We start from the raw sequence: 16,443 nt of genomic DNA, 5'->3' as shown, positions 1-16,443 counted from the left end.
GGCCATTAGCTCCTCCCGGATCCAAAGACACTGGCATCTCCAGCAGCAAAGGCCGGAGAGCAGCTGTTTCTTAAAGTTCCAGGCTGAGGGGTGAATTAGGGGGAATTCAGGCAGGAATTCTCCTTCAATGGGGAATGAAGCAGGACCCTCCCCATCTCCCCTCCCCTGCAAATATCCCTTCCTGGAGTTTCTATCAGGGCAGGCCGCTGCTGCCAAGGGGTGATCCTGCTGCTAACAAGGGATGCACATTTGGAAATGGCCCAAGTGTCACTTTTGCAGCTGGGGAGGACGCTCAGCGAGATCACCGCCGAGATGCAAAGGGGGAAACTGACTAGGAAAGCTGCACGGGAGTGACAGGATGACAGGCGGGAGGTGGAAGCTAGTCTCCCATCTGAAGGACTTTGTCAGGTTGGGGCAGGGGGGTGGGTTTATCCGGTTACCCACCCTGAATTCCGGGGCACATCTGCAGCAACGTCCTCACAGCAGCCACACGGATGTCCCTGCCGCATTTCACCCGGCTGGAGTTGAGGTGGGGAGCAGGCTCCTCAAGAAAACGGAATTTCACCCCCCCCCCCCAACAGGGAATGTGAGATCGCAGTGACTCGGTCCCCCTGCATTCTGGGCCCAGTGAAACTGACCAGGGCTTCCTGTGGCTGAAACAAGCTGGTGTCTAGAGTCACTCCTCTCAATTGGCGAAACGAAATTAACCAGCCAGGGCAGCGCAGCCCTGTTTAAAGCAATAGAGATGTAGCCCTGCTAGTCTGGTCTTGCTGAAACAAAAGACAGGACAATGCAGCACTTTAAAGACTAACCAGATGGTTTATTAGGTGATGAGCTTTCGTGGGCCAGACCCACTTCCTCAGATCAAATTGTGGAAGAAAATTGACACGACCATAGATACCAAAGGGATACAATTCAAAAAAAGTGAACACATATAACATTGACAAATCAGATTTTAGAACAGAGGGAGGTTGAGGGGGGAGGTTAGTGTCTGTGTATGAGATAATGATCTTAGGGGTGATTATTGGGGAAGCTATCTTTTTAATGGATCTTTAAAGGGCTGCCTAGTCCTGTTTAAAGCACTAATCCCAGCCTGCGAGATGCTCGCCCCGATGGAGACAATTTCCAAACCTCCCCCCTCCCGCGGCTTTCAGCCCCCGTGACTGTAACGCCCGCAGAGAACCCCGCCCCAAAGAAGCAGATGGAAAAGGGCCCCGGGGCTGCCTTTCTGGCGAGGTTGGGTTGTCTCGGGTTTTGTCCCTTTCTCTCCCCGGCGACTCGGGGCCAGAAGGCCGAGGGACAGGAATGAGGGGGGTGGGGGCTGGGAAGGGATGCGGACCGCAGCCGGAGGTTAAAGTGTATCAGGCAGCCCCGTCTGGCCCTGGCCCCGCTCGGGTTAAAGATTGCCCAGGTTCGCGTGCGAAGCTGTTGGCTGCGTTTCCCCGCTTTTCCCGTGCAGACACAAACAGGACTCGGGCACTGGGTGTGGGGGGCCGGGGAGCCAAGTCAGAGCGGCCGAGGGACCGAGGGCAGGGCAGGGCGCCGCTCCGGACTGGGAGGCCTGGTGTGCAGCGCTGGCAGGCCGGGGCATCGCGTGAGAAGGGAGAGGGGCTGGGGCAGGCGGCTGCCCCGTGGGAAGGGCGCTGCCCCGATGCAACCTGCGGGAAGCCCGGACGCCCCCGGACCCCGGTCACACCCGGGGAGGCGCAGCTGGGCTTGGCAGGCGATCCCAGTGCGAGGGGGCGAGCCCGGCTCCCAGCCCTGCGAGGCGCGGGGCAAGGAGAGAGACACGCCAGGCCCACGCGTGTCTGGGGCGGGGGGAGCGGGATCGCCGCGCTGGGAGCAGGAGCCTGGCCTGGGGAGGGACCGTTCTGCCGGGGGGAAGCAGCAATCGCCCCCCGCGGGGCAGCTGAGCCACGTGGAATGGGGGGGAGGAGCACAGATCGCCCCCCCCCCCCCCGCGAGAATGGGGGGAGGGGGGGAGCAGCTGCCGGCTCCGTGCAAATAGGCGCCGCGGCAGCCCCTGGCTCGGAGTTTCGCGTGAGAACCTAGTGACCTGTCACTCAGCCCTGGTCACTCAGTCACGCTCGGGGCGCTCTTAAAGGGGCCGCGCCCTTGTCAGAGGCAAGTCCTGGAGGAGGCCAGCGCTGGACCAGTGGCGCTGGCGGCCCGTCGAGCCTGGGGACAGAGCCAAAGGCAGCGGGCGAGTTACCGTCTGCTGGGCCGGGGCCAGGGCTATTAGCCAGCCTTGCTCCAGGCCAGACCCCTCCCTGGGGCTCCTCTTGGGCACTGCTCCCTGCCCCACAGCCCCAGACAAAGGCCGGGCTGATCCTAGCAGGGGGAGGCTCAGGCAGCTGATTGGCAAGCCCTGGAATCTGCTGCTCAGTCACCTCCCTGCCCTGCCCAGCTGGCAGGCCGATTCCTTCTCTCCTGTTATGGGACCAGGTTGATTGGGCCTATCCAGAGGAGAAAGGCCTGCTCCCTGGCCTCTTGAAGGTGTCCCCCTCTGAGTTATTCTCTGAGTCCAGAAGATAGAGCAGACCCCTGGGATTCAAGAGATCTGAGGCCTGGCCCCTACTCTGCCACACATTTCCTTCATGACCTTGGTCATGTCTTCTAACCCCATCTCTGCCTTCATTTGGGATTGAGGATATAATCTCTGGGGGCAGGAGCTGTGTTTTCTTAAGATCCATTGAAGAGCTTGCAAATCTTTACATGGAAAGGGGGGATAAAAACCTTGCCCTTGAGATGCTTGGTTAAAATAACGGAAGAGAAAAGGGGCGTGGTCTGGAGCAGTGGTTCTCAGGAGCCGTTTGTCAATTGCCAAGGCCAGTCGTCACCAGCAAAGCTACCTGGCTGGCTGAGTATTTCTCACCCAGGGGATATACTATGTAGCTCCCCACACTCCAGGTGTTGTGGCCTCCAGGGCTGCAGGACCTTTTAGGGTTGTCCTGCAGGGGGACTAACCAGGCTGAATTTGTCTGAGTGGCATTACAGCCTTGTGCATGGGGCTGCAGCTCCAAGCTGCTCCCTCCAGTTTGAAGGATCTCCTTCATCCTGATCATGGGGCAGCTGGGCCAAAAGGGAGTGCCGCTGGGAATCTGGAGTGGGAAGCCAAACCCAGTAGTTCTCTTGGGACCAGAGCTGCAGAAACTGCTGCTGTTGTAGGATTGAGAGGGGCGAAAATCGTGAGTGGTGTGGAGAGGGCGAATAAAGAAAAGCTATTCATTAGTTCCCATAATAGAAGAACTAGAGGTCACCAAATGAAGTTAATGGGGAGCAGGTTTAAAACTAATAAAAGAAAGTTCTTCTTCACACAGCGTGTAGTCAACCTGTGGAACTCCTTGCCAGAGGAGGCTGTGAAGGCTAGGACTATAATAGAGTTTAAAGAGAAGCTAGATAATTTCATGGAGGTTAGGTCCATAAAAGGCTATTAGCCAGGGGATAGAAATTGTGTCCCTGGCCTCTGTTTGTCAGAGGCTGGAGAGGGATGGCAGGAGACAAATCACTTGATCATTGTCTTCGGTCCACCCTCTTTGGGGCACCTGGTGCTGGCCACTGTTGGCAGACAGGCTACTGGGCTAGATGGACCTTTGGTCTGACCCAGTACGGCCGTGCTTATGTTCTTATGATATCTGCAGCTCCCGCCCAGCTCTGAACCTCCCACATACACAGCCTGGAAACAGAACTAGACCCCTGGCGACCCAGGAACCACTTGCTGGTAAGGAGGTGACAATGATCCTGGTATAAGTTGAACCTCTCTGGTCCGGCAACATCTGTGGTCCAGCAATGCCGTGAGCCCATTCCGACCAAAAAGAAAATGCATGTCATTTTCGTCACAAGATGATGGCAAAATGCACTGAAAGAAGTGCCCCCCAGCTGTGGTCCTCCACCAGGGGCATGCAAACCCCTGGGGTATTCAGAGGGCCTCCCCGGGGGACATCAACCCATCTAAATACTTGCCTTGTTTGACAAGAGGCCGCATGAAAAGCACCTGTGAAGTCAATGCAAACGAAACGGTCATGCCGTTGCTTACAACGTACCCTGAAATGTAAGCGTCTGGGGGTAGCCAAGTTCGTCTGTGCAGGGTAAACTTAAAAACCAACCAATGGGCTGGTAACACTTTATAGATGAACAAAACATGTCGATGGGATCATGAGCTTCCATGGGCACAGCCCACTTCTTCAGATGTAAGTGAAGTGTCGGTGCAATGTTTATATGCGAGGTGATTTGTTTTATAATTTCCCCTGCATTTCACTGGGCTCGAGCAAGGGCAAGTCAGCCTGGGGGGAAGCCTGCTGAGGACACATGGGCTGCGTCTAGCCTGACAAGGAAAAACTTGCCAGCTGTCTACACTGGCCGCTTTGAATTTGCGCAAGAACACTGCCGATCTAATGTAAGATTGTCAGTGTTCTTCCGCAAATACAATGACTCTCCCGTTCGGAAAAAGCCCTCTTGCACAAATGCTTTTGCGCAAGAGGGCCAGTGCGGACAACTGAGAACCGTTTTGCGCAAAAAAGCCCCGATGGCGAAAATGACGATCGGGTCTTTCTTGTGCAAAACCGCATCTAGATTGGCACGGATGCTTTTCCGCAAAAAGTGCTTTTGCGCAAAAGCGTCCGTGCCAATCTAGATGCTCTTTTCCACAAATGCTTTTAATGGAAAAACTTTTCCGTTAAAAGCATTTGCGGAAAATCATGCCAGTCTAGACGTAGCCATGGGGACTATCAGGGCCGACCAAGAGTGAGGATGGAGGCCGGTCACAGGCTTTCTACATTGTCCTGGGCCTCCCCTCGGCATGTCCTGCTAACCTGTCCCATCTCAGCGCAGCGCTGGCAGTGCAGGCAGGGTTGCAGGAGGAATGAACTTTCCTGCCCTTTCCCTGTGCTGCCCCTTTCACCTCCCCTATCTCTCCAGCCCCCCTCCTGCTGCTCCACCTCCCCTCCCCCATCCTGCCCTGTTTACCGGGGGGGGGGGGGGGGGGGGGGGGGAGGAACTGCGCCAAAGGGCTTCTCACGCAAGCCTGGGCAATCGTTAACCTGGGTCGGAGCAGGGCCCGGGCAGGAAGAGTCTCGCTGAAGCTTTGACGCCCTGTGGCGGGTTTCACTCAGAGCCCAACTGGCCAGGGGGCAGCCCCGGCCCATCAGTCCCCAGAGCTCTGGCGTTCTCCCCGATGGAAAGAGAGGTGGGAGGGAGGGAGACAGGCCCCAAGAGGGGAACTGGCCCCTTTCCTCTCCACTGGTCTCAGCCCAGGGCTCTACGAGGACAAGCCTGGAGTGTGAGCCACTTCTTCCTGGGGCAGCTGTCAGCTGATCCCCAGCGGGGCAGGAGCACACCCCGCCTCCTTGCACTCTTCAGATTGGGGGGAAGTTGCAGCCACTCACCCCCCAGAGTCACAACCGGGCCCAGCTCCGCAGTCTGCCACAACATGCATTCCCAGCTCCCTTTCCAGACTCCCGACAGCCTCCCTCCCAGCTGGGTCCTCCCCAGCCCTCTCCTGGGGTGTGCTTTTCCCCCAAGCTGCAAACTGGCCGCCTCCCTTCTGTCGGCCTCTGCACGCTCCTCCCCTGCCCGACGGCCAGAGCCCCGTTTGGAGTATTGGTGAGACGGGGCCTTCTTGGCCCAGCTCGACTCCTTCCGACCCTGGTCACCACTGGGGGCTGGACACACACATCTCTGCTCTTGCCATGGACAAGAGAGGGGCCACGCAAAAGCAGCCCTGCGCCTGATCTGAGCCCCACTGAAGATCTGGGTCCCCATCACTTTAGGTGCCGCTGCTCAAGGCCTGGCTTGAGCATCACACGTTTGAGCAGCTGTCCCATAAGTCCATCCGTGCACCAAGTCAGGCTTCACCCTCGCACTCTGCCTCAGTTTCGAAAGGGTCCCTCTGGCTGTGGCCACCTTCCTTGACAACAGTCCTGTGATCTCTGTAGACCAAGGGTAGGCAATCGTTTTTTGCCGGGGGCCACTTCAAAAATTCCTGGGCCTCATGGGAAGGGGCGGGGCCTCAAATGGAAGGGGTGGAGCCACGATGCTTCTGGCTGCCCCACCCACAGACCATGATTGGTCTGGGGTTGGGGAGCCCCTTTGCCCCTCCCTTCCCACTAAGCACCCATGCCCCTGGCGGTGGGAAGAGACCTGGGGCTTGGGGGTGGGGGGAAGCGCACGAAGTCTCCTCCTGCCCCATCAGGAGCTCATGGCGCTTCGAAGTACCACGTGCTCCCGGCAGGGCGGAGGAAACTTTGTGCGCTTTCCCCTGCCCCCAGGCCCTCATTGACCTGGGGGCGGGGGAGCGGCAGGGCCTTCACGGGCCAGATCAACCTGCTTGGTGGGCTAGATCCGGCCCACGGAGGCCCTTTTGCCCACCCCTGTTGCAGACCTTCCTTGACCACAGTCCTGTGATTCCCGGAGCCTCAACCTGCATGTTACTCAGAATGTTGAAAAACCAACGGCTCCCGACTGCTCAGGGATACCCTGGCTAGGCCTGACTAGGGCAGGGTAGCGCTGGTGATCAGGAGGTATAGAAGGGGGCTTGGGAGCCAGGGAGGGAGCGAGTAAGGCCGGGAGCAGGGAGGCCTGGGTGTGGGAGATGCTGGGGCTGGAGGAAGGCTCAGGGGGAGTGTCTGTCCTGTCTAAGGAGCAGGGAACTGGGAGAGGACAGAGGCTGAAGGCCACTAAGGGCCTGCACAGGGGCCGTGGGGGCATTTCCTGCTGATCTCGGGGGGGGGGGGGGGGGGCTGGGGTGCAGACAGACCCAGGGGAGCAGCTCTCTGGCCACTGTCCCGTCCAAGGCATGGGGAGCTGGGGAAGAACCCAGGAGGGAAGTGAGACTGGAACGAGATGTGGGGTGGGTGGGTGTGGTTTGAATTACGGCTGCCTGGGAGCTCTCCGAGGGGCTGCTGGGGGGCGCCCAGGAAGCCTGAGGGCTGGAGGAGAGCCCCAAGCCACAGCAGGGGGCAGAGCCAGCCGTGGGAGGGACTCTGCCTGGGAGTATCCCAGGCTGAGAGAGGGTGGGAAGGAGGAGCTCGGCTCTCCCTGGTGCCGGGGAAGGGGACGGAGGCAGAAGGGCTGTGGGACACGTTTCTGCTGTGAGGCAGCATCCGAGGGGCACCTGAGCGCCGGCGTGCGGAAAGGCTCCCTCCGCGGGAACCCTGCACTAACAGGCTGGCTTTGTGCAGCATCTTGGTCGGATTCCCCCTCCCCCCCGCCCCGAGCTGAGTTAGAGTCATTGGAGCCTTATTAAAATAAGAGATCTTTCGGAAAAGGCTTTATTTTCCAAAAGATCCGCGTCTAAACTGGCGCTTTTTTCCGGCAAAGCTCCGAGCCAGAAAAAAGCGGCAGCTAAAGAAGCGGGGGAGATTTAAATCCCCACTTCATTTGCAATTGCGATAGGTCTAATTTGCATCCCTTTTCCGGAAAAGGGATGCAGTCTAGACACAGCCAGACAGTCCCTGCCCCACACAGCTCACACTGGGGTCCCCAAACGTTTGGCTCACACACTCCCCTTCCTTGGACCCCCAGAGCTGGGGGTGGGATGATGAGGGGCCAGAGTCATGGTGGGCAGCTGGGGTTAAGGCTGGATCTGCAGTCAGGAGCGGGGGCTGGGAGGGGGGGCATATCTGGGAACTGGGAGCCGAGATGCAGGCAGGAACGGGGAGCCAGGGACCGTGAGCCATGGCTGGGAGCCAGGACCCATGGCTAGGAGTAGGCAGAGCTCGAGCCAGGAGCAAAGCTACAGCGAAGTTGGAATGGGTGGCTCTCTCTTCCTGCCCCCTGTGGGGTCTGGCCCAGGTGCTGCCGTGCTCCCCAAATGTTCCTCCCCCTCCAAGGGAGGCGGGCCCCAGTTTGGGGACCACTGACCTACATCCTAAAGATCTCAAGAACATCCCTCGCTAGGGCTGTGTCTAGATTGGCCAGTTTTTCCAGAAAATCAGCTGCTTTTCCGGAAAAACTGGCCAGCTGTCTACACTGGCCGCTTGAATTTCTGCAAGAGCACTGACTTCCTACTGTCTGAAATCAGTGCTTCTTGCGGAAATACTATGCTGCTCCCGTTTGGGCAAAAGTCCCTTTTGCGCAAAGCTTTTGCGCAAAAGGGCCAGTGTAGACAGCTCAGATTTGTTTTCCGCAAAAAAGCTCCGAAGGTGAAAATGACGATCGGGGCTTTTTTGCGGAAAAGCGCGTCTAGATTGGCATGGGCGCTTTTCTGCAAAAAGTGGTTTTGCAGAAAAGCGTCCTGCCAATCTAGACGCTCTGTTCTGAAAATGCTTTTAACAGAAAACTTTTCTGTTAAAAGCATTTCCGGAAAATATGCCAGTCTAGACGTAGCCTAGATGTCTCAAGCCGAGCCCCCGACATACAGAGACACTCAAAGTCAGGGGCTTCCCTGGAGAAAGTTGACTCATAGGCTGCAGTTCATGCATCTGGGTTTCCTGTAAGTTCTCCATCACATAAAATCCAGATTCCTTCTCCCCTCCGCTGGCCTCTTCCCAGCTGATTCCCTGTCCCAAGCTACAGCCCTTGACGCCCCCAGTTTTTTAGACAGCCAGGCGTGGAGGGCAGATGCTGGAGACCTAGCTGTGGGGGTTCCAAGTGTCTGATGTCTGCCAGGCCAGGGAGGTCTCCCCCTCTGTTTCCCCCTCGCCATGCCCCTGGCGGCTGTACCAGTATAGACCTACCAGACAAAGAGGGTGAATCAGGCCAGGGACCATGATGGAACCCGTACCCCATATGCAGCGGGAGCCTGCAACGTCCACCCCCCACCCCCGGGTGCTGTGGGAATCTCTCCTGCTGTACGGAACGTGTTCCTCTGCTTCTGCCTCCGCAGTGGGGTTTCACTCGGCCTGGGAGAGGCCTGGAGGAGCCAGGGTCTCCCTGCGGGTTGCACCTTGCCCGGGACTTTCCCAAAGTGCAGCTCTTGCTTATCTGGCCCCGCTGCCTTCTCACGCGATGCCGCATCCGGCCATGTGTCAAAGGTGCGTTCAGAGGAGCGAATTCCTCCGCTCTCCCCCTCGGACCCGCCTCCCAAGCTCACCCTGTGCGGCTGCAGGGGGAGCAGTGGGGAAAGCCAGCCAAATGGCTTCTCACGCGAACCTGGGCAATCGTTAACCTGATCTGCGCCGGGGGCAGGGGAGAGCTGCCTCTGAATGGGTTCCTGGCACGTGACACCCTTCTGCCCGGACGGCAGGTTACAGACCCCTCTGTGTCAGCCTGCCCTCTGTCTCTGACCTTGGCTTCCCTCCCTCCCCCGGCTCACTCAGCCCTCCAGCCGCTACTGCTGGGCTGGCAGAGGACACGTTTTCCCTGGCTCCAGTCAAAACCCCACCTCAGGAGAGGACAGACTTTACAGAGAGCCTGGGTCTCGGGCAGATGGCCACACGCCTGAGACAGGAGACACCGCGTCCAGGCTAGGGTGTAAGGAGCATGCTCTGGTCCTCTTGGCCAAAGGGTACACGCTCTAGTCCCCATCCTGCCTTTGCTGCTCAGGGTGAAACGTGCATCAGCCATGCAGCTAAGGGCTTGCCCCAAAGGTCCCTGAAGTCAATGGCAAGATGCCCTGTTGAATTCTTTGATGGGCTTGGTCTCAGGCCCAGCACATGGACACTGCTGCGTGTTCTGTAGCTTGGTCTTCCGTCACGTCAGGTGGCTCGGAGGATACAAGCAGGATGGCCAGCCAATCACATTTCAGGGGAGGGGCATAGAAAGCTGTCTGACAGGGACCCTCCTGCCTGGGAGGAGGACCCAGGTCATAGTCCAGAAGAGCGAGCGCCAGACACGGTGGGGAGAGACTCTTCACGCCATCCCCAAGGAACATCTAGCCAGGCGGCCCCTGCAGGCTGAGCGCCGTCACTCCGCTGGGACACACAGGTACTGTAGGGGGAGTTGAACTCCATCGTGCCAGGGATCGTTTAACCGCTTGTGCAGGGACAGTGGGAAGTGGCTGTCCAGGGTGGGTCTCTCTCAGAGGGGCACTTGGCTGAGCGAGGGTTTCCCAAGCCATTCTGGGGACTTCCATTTGGCGGGAGCCCAATCTGAGATGTCTCAAAAGAGGGACGGATGTTCAGCATCAAAGAATCCTAGAGCACTAGAACTGAAGGGACCTCGAGAGTCATCGAGTCCAGTCTCCTGCCGTCATGGCAGGACCCAGCACCATCTAGACCCTCCCTGACAGGTGTCTGTCCAACCTGCTCTTCAATATCTCCAGCGATGGAGCTTCCACAACCTTCCCAGGCAATTTATTCCAGTGTTTAACCACCCTGACAGGAAGGTTTTCCTAACACCCAACCTAAACCTCCCTTGCTGCAGTGTAAGCCCATTGCTTCTTGTCCTGTCCTCAGAGCCCAAGGAGAACAATTTTTCTCCCTCCTCCTTGTGACACCCTTTTAGCTACTTGAAAACAGCTCTCATGTCCCCCCTCAGTCTTCTCCTTTCCAAACTAAACAAGCCCAGTTCTTTCAGTCTTCCCTCGTAGCTCATGTTCTCTCGACCTTTCATCATTTTGTGGCCCTTCTCTGGACCTTCTCCAATTTCTCCATGCTGATCACCCACCCTCTGAAAACCACCCCCCTCTTTCTCCCCCCGGGCACCCAAAACCAGGAGCCACCCAAAACCACTCGTCCCTTTGGAAAAGCTTGGCTGGTATTCTGATTCCCCGGGTCCAAATAACACCAACTGTTCAGCTCTAGGAACAGACGTGAAGGCTGTCATTGTTCATGGAAAGCCCCAGAGAACTTGGGCTTTTTCAGGACAGAAAACGGACTCAGATCTCAGCACAGCTGTCCTTTTGCAAAAGCCCCATAGCACGTAGCTGGGAAGAAACCAACAGGGGTTCTATAGCAATCTGTGGGTACGTCTACACTACAGCGCTAATTCGAACTAAGCTAATTAAGCTAAAAACTAGTTCGAATTAGCGTTTTGCTAATTCGAACTAGCGCGTCCACATTAAGTGGACCCTGAACCGGGGTTAAGGATGTCCGGAAGCAGTGCCGGCAGGGCATCAGAGGAGGACTTAGAGCATGGAGATGCTGTCTCAGGCTAGCCGAGGGCTGCGCTTAAAGGGTCCCGACCCCCACCCCGGACAGACAGTTCTCAGGGGTGCCCTGCTTGCAAACCAGTCCTGGCTTGGAGTGCCCGGAGTGCCCACACTGGGCACATCACAGCACTCGGCCATCAGCCCGGCTGCACTTGCCGCAGGCTGCCATCTGGGGAGAGGGGGCAATTGGGGGGCTGCAGGAGAGCTTCCACCCCCAGAAGTCCGCAGAGCCAGCCCAGTCCTCCCCATCGGGGGCTCGTACCCCATTCCTCCCTCACCTCCTTCCACTTACCCTTCCCTAGCCCCTTTTCTTGATGTACAAAATAAAGGACAATTGTGTTAAAAAATGGAATCTGTCTTTATTGAACAAAACTGGGGGAGACTGGGAAAAGGAGGTGGGAGAGGGGAAGAGAGAGGCTGGGAGAGGGGAGGGCAACTACAATGATCAGAGGTTGGGAACAGGTCCCATATAAAGAGAGGCTAAAGAGACTGGGACTTTTCTGCTTAAAAAAGAGGAGACAGAAGGGGGACAGGATAGAGGTCTCTAAAAGCAGGAGTTGGGTGGAGAGGGTGCATACAGAAAAGTTCTTCATTAGTTCCCATAAAGAAGGACTAGAGGACACCAAAGGAAAGGAATGGGTAGCAGGCTTCAAACTAGTAAGAGAAAGTTGTTCTTCTTGACAAAGCAAAGAGTTAACCTGTGGAACTCCTTGCTGCAGGAGGCTGTGAAGGCTACAACTAGAACAGAGTTTAAAGGGAAGTGAGATCAAGTCATGGAGGTTGGGTCCATGGAGTGCTATTAGCCAGGGGGTAGGAGTGGTGTCCCTGGCCTCTGTTTGTGGAAGGCTGGAGAGGGATGGCACGAGACAAATGGCTTGGTCACTGTCTTCGGTCTATCCCCTCCAGGGTCCCTAGGGTTGGCCACTATCGGCAGACAGGCTACTGGGCTAGATGGACCTTTGGTCTGACCCAGGATGGCCATTGTAAGCTGAGGGCTCAGGGTCGGGGGTCTCAGTGGACCCCTTTGATTCTCTTGCACACCTGCTCCTGGGTGGCCAGGCTGGCAGCTCTCCTGCCCTAGCCGGCCACATTCCTGTGCCTAGTGTGGAGATCGTGGACAAGGTCCACGATGTCCGCTCTAGACCAGGCTGGTGCCCGCCTCTTGCGGTCCCGGGCAAGCTCCTGGGAGCCGCCAGCCTGGTCCCGGGAAGAGGGGGAGGGCTGGGGGGCATCGGGTGGCTGGCTCGAGCCGTGCCAGGTGCAGGGTTTGCTAGCTGGGTGCTGGCAGGCTTACACCTGGCATGGGCACCGTAGCCAGCCCGTGCCCCTTTAAGGGGTCTGGGGCCGGGAGGGGGGCAGACGAGTTTCCCTGGTGTTGGCCAGAGTGGCCACCAGGGAAACCTGGGGAGGGCTAGCCTCCCACTAGTTCGAATTAAGGGGCTACACAGCCCTTAATTCGAACTACCTAGTTCGAACTAGGCTTAATCCTCGTAAAACGAGGTTTTCCTAGTTCGAACTAAGCGCTCTGCTAGTTCGAATTAAGTTCGAACTAGCGGAGTGCTAGTGTAGCGCCTATGAAAGTTAGTTCGAACTAACGTCCTTTAGTTCGAACTAACTCTGTAGTGTAGACATACCCTAAGAGAGCTCAAAAAATTACTGTACAAACCAACAGAATTTAGCAGAGTGAGAGCGTTTCTATAGGTTTTGGGGGGCCCCTATAGAATTCTCTCGCAGAGATATTTTTGGAATACAGCCTAGAGGACGACGAATGGGATGGAGATCTCTGGAGAATAAAGTCAACAGGATCTTTCCATAAGGGGGGTAAAACGGGGCTTAGAGTTAGCCCTGAGTTAGACAGCAGGAAACTAATCACAGATCAGTCAATGCACTTCTGTGTGCAAGAAACCTTCACCTTTCACAGTACTGGCTCATTGGTCACCCAGGCTTTTCTCCACTTGGCTCACAAATGTCTTTGTAATTCCTTCCAGGCACTAAACACCCACCTGATCTGAGTCATATCCCTCCTCCTTCACCCTCTCTTCCTGAGCAGCCTTCGAGAAATTAGCCAGCTTCCTATGGCTAGGTCTCATTTGCATTCCTGGAGCGCTGAGATCAGACACACTAGCTTGTAACCGGAGCTGGCTGAAAAGTCTCCCTGGCTTCAAAACATTGACCAAAAAATGGAGAACGTTTTCTGAGATGTACTTGTTTGATTTGATTTGTAATTTCCCTCCCTCTCCTATTTTTCAACTAATGCCACTTATAAGAACGGCCAGACTGGGTCAGACCAAAGGTCCATCTAGCCCAGCATCCTGTCTGCCGACAGTGGCCAGTGCCAAATGCCCCTGAGGGAGTGAACAGAACTGGGAACCATCACGTGATCCCTCTCCTGTCATCCATTTCCAGCCCCAGACACACAGAGGCTAGGGACACCATTACTACCCAATCTGGCTAATAAGCAGGGTTTGACAAATTATACAATCTACTCACCCATGGCAAGTAGATTGTAACCCAGAAGAGCTGGGTTCGGGCGATCTGCACATGCACAGACTGTCGGACAGCGTGGCTGGCGAGCAGGGCTCGCCGTGGTTCGGCAAGCGCTGCTAATAAGCATTGATGGACCTACCTTCCATGAATTTATCTAGCTCTTTTCTGTACCCTGTTAAAATTCTGGTCTTCACAACATCCTCTGGCAAGGAGTTCCACAGGTTCACTGTGTGTTGCACAAAAAAAGCTTCCTTTTGTGTGTGTTTTATACCTGTTACCTCTTCATTTCATGTGGTGACCCCTAGTTCTTATGGGAACACGTAAGTAACTTTTCCTTTTCACTTTCTCTCCACAAGTCATAAACATATCAACCTCTGTCCTATCATCATATTAGTTACGATTCAGTGCCCCCCAAGTAAGCATTGGCTAGTCTATGTTATAGTGTGATCTTCTCCTTGCTGTGCTAGTCAGTCCTTCCTCCCCAGTTCCCTCATCTGGTTACATTCGTTTCAAAGGTGTGAAACTTCAGGCAGGGGCTGTGTCTGTCTGTGTGTCTGTGCAGCCCTACACCAATGGGAGCCTGCTTACAGCTGTGGCAGGTTCCTGCAGTGCAAATACTAAATCATGAACATTCATTCAGAGAGTGGAATTGAGCCCAATTTAGTTAAGGAAAACCCTTGGATCACTTTTAACTCCACAGTGTCACAGCCGCCCGCAATATTGGCTCTGCAGAAGGGGTGGGTTGGACTTACGGCGACAGGGTGAGGTGGGGAGCAGGGGCGGCCCTAGACTAGCAGCCAGCAACTGGCGCCCTAGGTGAACCATGCAATCGGCACCCCCCCCCAAACCTCTCAATGATATTGCGCCACCGTTTGGCGCCCCATTTAACTCAGTGCCCTCGGCAACCACCTAGTTTGCCTGTATGGACAGGCCGCCCTGGTGGGGAGCTCTTCTCCAGTGAGGCGTGCTTTCCCAGCAAGAGGTATTGCATGTTGAGGAGTGTGAGTGTAATCACCGCACGTCGGATGTGGTCTCTTGTCAGCCCTGGCAGGATACCAGGGTGGGCAGTAGGTGGAGTTGGTTCCTCTTCTTCTGCTTTATGGGCTCTCCGAGTCCTTCTCAGGTATGACACAGGTACAGTTTCTTCTTCCCTGTCAATTTCATTCCTCCATGGCATCCAGGCACCAGGCATCAGCATCCAGGCACCAGGTCCTGGAAGCCCGGGTATGTCTACACTACAAAGTTAATTAGAACTAACGAACGTTAGTTCGAATTAACTTTGATAGGCGCTACACTAGCGCTCCGTTAGTTTGAACTTAATTCAAACTAGCGGAGCGCTTAATTCGAACTAGGTAAACCTCATTTCACGAGGACTAACGCCTAGTTCGAACTTACTAGTTCGAACTAAGGGCTGTGTAGCCCTTTAGTTCGAACTAGTGGGAGGCTAGCCCTTCCCAGCTTGCCCTGCTGGCCACTCTGGCCAACACCAGGCAAACTCTACTGCCCCCCTCTCGGCCCCGGAGCCCTTAAAGGGCCACGGGCTGGCTACACAGTTTGTGCCAGTTGCAAGGCTGCCGGCACCCTGCCAGCACACCCTGCACCTGACACCCCATGAGCCAGCCCCCCGATGCCCCCCAGCCCTCCCCCTCTTCCCAGGACCAGCCTGGCAGCTCCCGGGAGCCTGCCCGGGGACGCAAGAGGCGGGTGCCCGCGTGATCTAGTGTGGAGATCATGGACCTCATCCAGGTTTGGGGGGAAGCTTCCAATGTCCACAATCTCTGCACTAGCCACAGGAAAGCGGCCGTCTACGGCCGCATAGCTGCCAGCCTGGCCGCCAGAGGCCACCACCGCAACAGGGAGCAGGTCCGCTGCAAGATTAAGGACCTGCGGCAGTCCTACTCCCGGGCCTGCCTGCCAGGGGCCGACCCAGAGGCCTGCCCCCACTTTCTGGCTCTGGACCGCATCCTGGGGGCTCATGCCATCTCTGCCCCCCGAGTGGTGATTGACCCCGGGGCAGAGGGACCGCTCCCTGACACGGAGGAGGAGGAGGAGGACACTGAGAGCCAGGAGCCTGGCGGCAGCCTGCCCCGGACCCAGGACCCCCGAGGCACCCCACAGAGCCGCTCGCCTGTGTCGTCCTAGGCCGGGGAGGCGTCCACCTGTGAGTACCATCATGCTCCCCTTATGTGTACGGGGGGCTGGAGGGAGAGGGAGCCCTGGGACCGTGCGGCTGGGCCTTGCCCACCACGGAGCAGCAGCTGGGGATCCTGCAGGGGCCCTAGCCTTGCAGAGGGGGGCTGGGTTTCACCCACCTGGGCCCCAGGGAGAATTGACTGCTGCTCTTGTTTCACCACAGCCGCAGCACCTGGGCCTGCAGGGCGCACCACCCCGCCTGCAGCAGCCGCCCGCGCCCGGGCCAGCAGGAGAGCCAGGAACGAGGAGGAGTACCAGAGGCGGCACCTCCGCTTCCTGGATCACCAGCTCCGCGCCCAGGACCACTGGGTCCAGGAGGACCTGAGGCTGCGCCAGCGGAGCTTGGAGGCGCTGGAGGAGCAGGGCCGTGCCCTCAGAGGCCACCTCCAGAGCCTGCTGGACCGGTTCCCGCTTCCTCCTGCTCCTGCTCCTGCTCCCCCTGCTCCCTCTGCTCCTGCTTCCTCCGCAGCCCCCGTCCCTCCTGCCCCAACCTCCACACCCATTCCCCCCCGAGGCCCCCGCACCCACAGTGCTGCAAGACGGGAGAGGCAGCCGGACCCCCACCCCTGAGCTTTCCATTCCCTTCCTCCCTTCCCTCCCCTTCCAGCTCCCTCCTCCCAGGTTTCCCCCTCCCCTCTCCCACCCTCACTCCTCCGTCCCCCCACCCCACTTATGTTAAATAAAATGAGAGGTTGTTTGCCAAAACAGGTGTCTTTATTTGACATTAGGAAGGG

The 16,443-nt window shown here is 57.0% G+C and overlaps 1 protein-coding gene across 2 annotated transcripts in view; it reads left to right on the top strand.

Annotated features, from left to right (window-relative positions):
* The first annotated feature begins 9,553 nt into the window (after positions 1–9,553).
* Positions 9,554–16,443, top strand: part of LOC102455397 (cytochrome P450 1A5-like) — a 68,220-nt gene continuing 61,330 nt past the window's right edge. For both annotated transcript variants that reach the window (XM_075897425.1, XM_006126273.4), the window contains exon 1: positions 9,554–9,864. In XM_075897425.1, coding sequence (XP_075753540.1) covers positions 9,569–9,864 — 296 coding nt within the window. In that variant the 5' untranslated portion in view covers positions 9,554–9,568. The remainder of the gene's footprint in view (positions 9,865–16,443) is intronic.

Source organism: Pelodiscus sinensis, chromosome 14 (genome assembly GCF_049634645.1).
Source record: "Pelodiscus sinensis isolate JC-2024 chromosome 14, ASM4963464v1, whole genome shotgun sequence".
NCBI lineage: Eukaryota > Metazoa > Chordata > Testudines > Trionychidae > Pelodiscus > Pelodiscus sinensis.
Note: the sequence above shows the minus strand (reverse complement) of the source record. Positions and strands in the feature narration are given on the sequence as shown.